The sequence below is a fragment of the Brachyhypopomus gauderio genome, chromosome 19 (assembly GCF_052324685.1).
Source record: "Brachyhypopomus gauderio isolate BG-103 chromosome 19, BGAUD_0.2, whole genome shotgun sequence".
Taxonomy (NCBI): domain Eukaryota; kingdom Metazoa; phylum Chordata; class Actinopteri; order Gymnotiformes; family Hypopomidae; genus Brachyhypopomus; species Brachyhypopomus gauderio.
This window is the reverse complement of record NC_135229.1, coordinates 142,501-147,500: the sequence shown is the minus strand read 5'-3', so window position 1 is coordinate 147,500 and position 5,000 is coordinate 142,501. Positions and strand designations below refer to the sequence as shown.

The 5,000-nt window shown below is 42.6% G+C and overlaps 1 protein-coding gene across 1 annotated transcript in view; it reads left to right on the top strand.

Annotated features, from left to right (window-relative positions):
- The window catches only part of nrp1b (neuropilin 1b), a 37,352-nt gene that overhangs the window by 27,281 nt on the left and 5,071 nt on the right, over positions 1-5,000 (top strand). Inside the window, exons 9-12 of the mRNA XM_076982233.1 lie at positions 1,859-2,190; positions 3,274-3,418; positions 4,089-4,271; positions 4,834-4,860. Coding sequence (XP_076838348.1) covers positions 1,859-2,190; positions 3,274-3,418; positions 4,089-4,271; positions 4,834-4,860 — 687 coding nt within the window. The remainder of the gene's footprint in view (positions 1-1,858; positions 2,191-3,273; positions 3,419-4,088; positions 4,272-4,833; positions 4,861-5,000) is intronic.

Below are 5,000 nucleotides of genomic sequence, written 5' to 3'. Positions count from 1 at the left end.
GTACCACACATACATACATACACAACACACACACAGATAACACACACACACACAGATATCAGGTACCACACATACATACATACACAACACACACACAGATAACACACACATACAGTTAACACACACACACACACACACACACAGATATCAGGTACCACACATACATACATACACAACACACACACAGATAACACACACATACAGTTAACACACACACACACACACACACACACACAGATATCAGGTACCACACATACATACATACACAACACACACACAGATAACACACACATACAGTTAACACACACACACACACACACAGATATCAGGTACCACACATACATACATACACAACACACACACAGATAACACACACATACAGTTAACACACACACACACACACACACACACACAGATATCAGGTACCACACATACATACATACACAACACACACACAGATAACACACACATACAGTTAACACACACACACACACAGATATCAGGTACCACACATACATACATACACAACACACACACAGATAACACACACATACAGTTAACACACACACACACACACACACACACACACAGATATCAGGTACCACACATACATACATACACAACACACACACAGATAACACACACATACAGTTAACACACACACACACACACACACACACAGATAACACACACATACAGTTAACACACACACACACACACAGATATCAGGTACCACACATGATTTACAAATGAAAAATGTAACTTAAAATATAAAACACGTAAATCCATATGAGACTTTCAAACAAATTCAGAGGAACTTTCTAATACGTCACACTTAAAAAACAAATGTTTTACAAAAACATTCCCATGTTATGATTCACAAATATATACTCACAAATACGTCAAAACTGAATGATACACAAATACGTAAAAACAGAATGATTCACAAATACATAAAAACTGTCCTCATGTGGATCATGTCACTATTGGCACAGTTTTATCAAGAGCACCTTCTGCACCTTCTGACGAGATTCTCACACACACTGACATACATACATCACTCCTGAACAGTAGGTGGTGCTGTTGGTAAACTTCACAAACTTCACTGTTCATTAATTAGAAGTAAGATGTAAATGTCTATCTATGGCACATATTACTGTGACACTGTAAACTATGCCGCTTTTACTATGCCGCTTTTTATAAAATTTGTGACTGTCCAGTAAGTTCACTTATGCAGCTTCACTCAAAGCTTTCAAGAAATTAGTTCTTAAATATGTCAGCTAACATAAAAGGAGGAAAAATGATTCAGAATGCTGAGTTTTAAACAAAGCATTGACTTGAAATATTTATTTACTAAAGCTGTGTGCTTAGTTTGTGGAAAACAGATTACACAGAGAAGGTTAAATGGATTGCACTGGTCTAATTAAATGCACTGGATGAGCGCAGTGTTGTAATAAATCCTTACTGCCTTTGCAGTTTCACTAGCAAATCTTCAGATACTCATTCTTGCTCTGAATCAGTCTAGCTCTTCTATTTCTCTGCGACTTTTCCCTTGTGAAGTGTACCAACAGCACCACCTACTGTTCAGGAGCAATGTATTTCTACAAGTCGGTGTGTATTTGTGAAAATTTCTACAGAAGGCTTTCCTGCTAACAGTGTGCCTAAAGTCACGTGTTCCACAAAGGACAGTTGTACGTATTTGTGAATCAAGACATGGGAATGTTTTTGTAAAACATATATTTGTTTGTTAAGTGTGATGTATTAGAAAGTTCCTCTGCATTTGTTTGAATTTCTCAGTTTGTCACAAAAGTTCATATGCTCCTTTCTCTTTCTGTCTATTTCTCTGTATCTCTCCTAGACTTTCCCTGTTCCAGCATGTTGGGTATGGTTTCCGGCCAGATTTTGGACACCCAGATCTCCGTATGGCCCGAGGTGGAGAGGGGGTGGTTACCTGAGCAGGCCAGGCTGATGACAGGTCGATCTGGCTGGGTGGTTCCAGTCCCGCAGAAGCCCGGATTCAGTCCGTGGTTGGGGCTGGACCTCGGCACCAGCCGCTGGGTCACCGGCCTCATCATTCAGGGAGGGAAGTATCGAGATAAGAACGTGTTTGTGAGACGCTTCACACTGAGTTACAGCACTGACGGATCCAACTGGACTCACGTCCCCGAGGAGAGCAGCGATAAACCGAAGGTGTGAGAGAGAACAATATACTGATCAATACTAATTATATACTGATCAATACTAATACTGATCAATACTGATCAATACTAATCACACATACTGGTGTTATACTGATCAATACTAATCACACATACTGGTGTTATACTGATCAATACTGATCAATACTAATCACACATACTGGTGTTATACTGATCAATACTAATCACACATACTGGTGTTATACTGATCAATACTGATCAATACTAATCACACATACTGGTGATCAATACTGTTCACACATACTGGTGTTATACTGATCAATACTAATCACACACACTCATGTTATCCTGATCAATACTGTTCACACACACTCGTGTTATACTGATCAATACTAATCACACACACTCGTGTTATACTTCTCAATACTGATCAATACTAATCACACATACTGGTGTTATACTGATCAATACTAATCACACACACTCGTGTTATACTTATCAATACTGTTCACACACACTGGTGTTATACTGATCAATACTGTTCACACACACTCGTGTTATACTGATCAATACTAATCACACACACTCGTGTTATACTGATCAATACTGTTCACACACACTGGTGTTATACTGATCAATACTGTTCACACACACTGGTGTTATACTGATCAATACTGATCACACACACATATTGATTAGTATAAGGACAGAGGGTTAACCCTAACACCTTCACCCTAACCCTCACCCCAACCCTAACACCCTCACATCAACCCTAACACCCTCACCCCAACCCAAAAACCCTCACCCCAACCCTAACATCCTCACATCAACCCTAACACCCTCACCCCCACCCCAACCCTAACACTCACATCAACCCTAACACCCTCACCCCAACCCTAACCCTCACAGCTAACCTAAGCCTAACACTCACCATCACCCTAACCCTAACACCCTCACCCTAACACTCACCCTCATCCTAACCCTAACACCTTCACCCTAACACTCACCCTAACCCTAACACCTTCACCCTAACCCTCACCCTAACACTCACCCTCACAGCTAACCTAAGCCTCACCCTCTGTCTCTGTCTATCTCTTTCCTTCCCTCTCTGCAGATGTTTGTAGGGAATCTGAACCACGACAGTCCAGAGGTTCGCACCTTTGAGCCGCTAATGATGCGTTTTCTGCGAGTGTATCCTGATCGCGGCTCACAGGACGGCATGGGCCTCAGACTGGAGCTGCTGGGCTGTGATCCACCACGTGAGTGACGGACCATTCTGAAAACAGCTCAGCCCTCCCAATGCTTGTGATGATTCCTCTCCACGTGAGACCCTGTGTCCTCCACGTGAGACCCTATGTCCTCCATGTGAGACCCTGTGTCCTGCACGTGAGACCCTGTGTCCTGCACGTGAGACTCTGTGTTCTCCACGTGAGACTCTTTGTACTCCATGTAAGACCCTGTGTCCTCCACGTGAGACTCTTTGTCCTCCACGTGAGACTCTTTGTCCTCCACATGAGACTCTGTGTTCTCCACATGAGACTCTGTGTCCTCCACATGAGACCATGTGTCCTGCACATGAGACCAGGTGTCCTCCACATGAGACCCTGTGTCCTGCACGTGAGACTCTGTGTTCTCCACGTGAGACTCTGTGTCCTCCACATGAGACTCTTTGTCCTCCACGTGAGACTCTGTGTTCTCCACATGACACTCTGTGTCCTCCATGTGAGGCCCTGTGTCCTGCATGTGAGACCCTGTGTCCTCCACATGAGACCCTGTGTCCTCCACGTGAGACTCTTTGTACTCCACGTGAGACCCTGTGTCCTGCACGTGAGACTCTGTGTTCTCCACGTGAGACCCTGTGTCCTTCACGTAAGACACATGTTCTGGTAACTCTGATGACATGAAACCTCGTTTTCCCTCATTTTTCAGAGACCACCACTCCTCTTCCTCCTACCACTACCATGGTAACCACACCGGTAGTACCCACCAGCCCCCCAGCAACCAACCCAGCAACCACTGGTCCTGTTAACGTGACGGAGGATTGTGACGATGAATCGGCAGTTTGTGGAACTCACAGCGGAGCAGGAACGACTGAAGATTACGAAGTAGCAGGTAACACGTCAGTACGACTGTTCACGGCAAAATACAATCAGTACGACTGTTCACGTAGGCAAAATACAATCAGTACGACTGTTCACATAGGCAAAATACAATCAGTACGACTGTTCACATAGGCAAAATACAATCAGTACGACTGTTCACGTAGGCAAAATACAATCAGTACGACTGTTCACGGTAAAATACAATCAGTACGACTGTTCACGTAGGCAAAATACATCAAACACCTGGATACATGCACAATACTTGCACTTGCATATTAAACACTTTCATATAAATAGGGTTTAACTATGTGTATGTGTGTACAGTTTAACTGTTTGTATTGGTGTGTACAGTTCAACTGTGTTTGTATATGTGTGTACAGTTTAACTGTGTTTTTATTGGTGTGTACAGTTTGTTTTTACACTTACATACGTACTCACACACACACACATACACAAATATATTCGTACAAATACACACACATATATACACACACACATATAGTTACACACAGTCACACTTATATACACACACAGTGTGCTTATATGTGTTGTGTGATTTTGTTTCACAACAGGTACTCCAGTAACAGAGCCAGCTTTTGGTGAGAAAGAATTCACACACACACCTGAACGAATGAATGAATGGATGAAACTTAGATTTACATAGCACCTTTCAAGAACGCAAGGTCGCTTTACAATTAGCATAGGTACAAATGAAATTTTTGATCACTGTTTCTTTGTG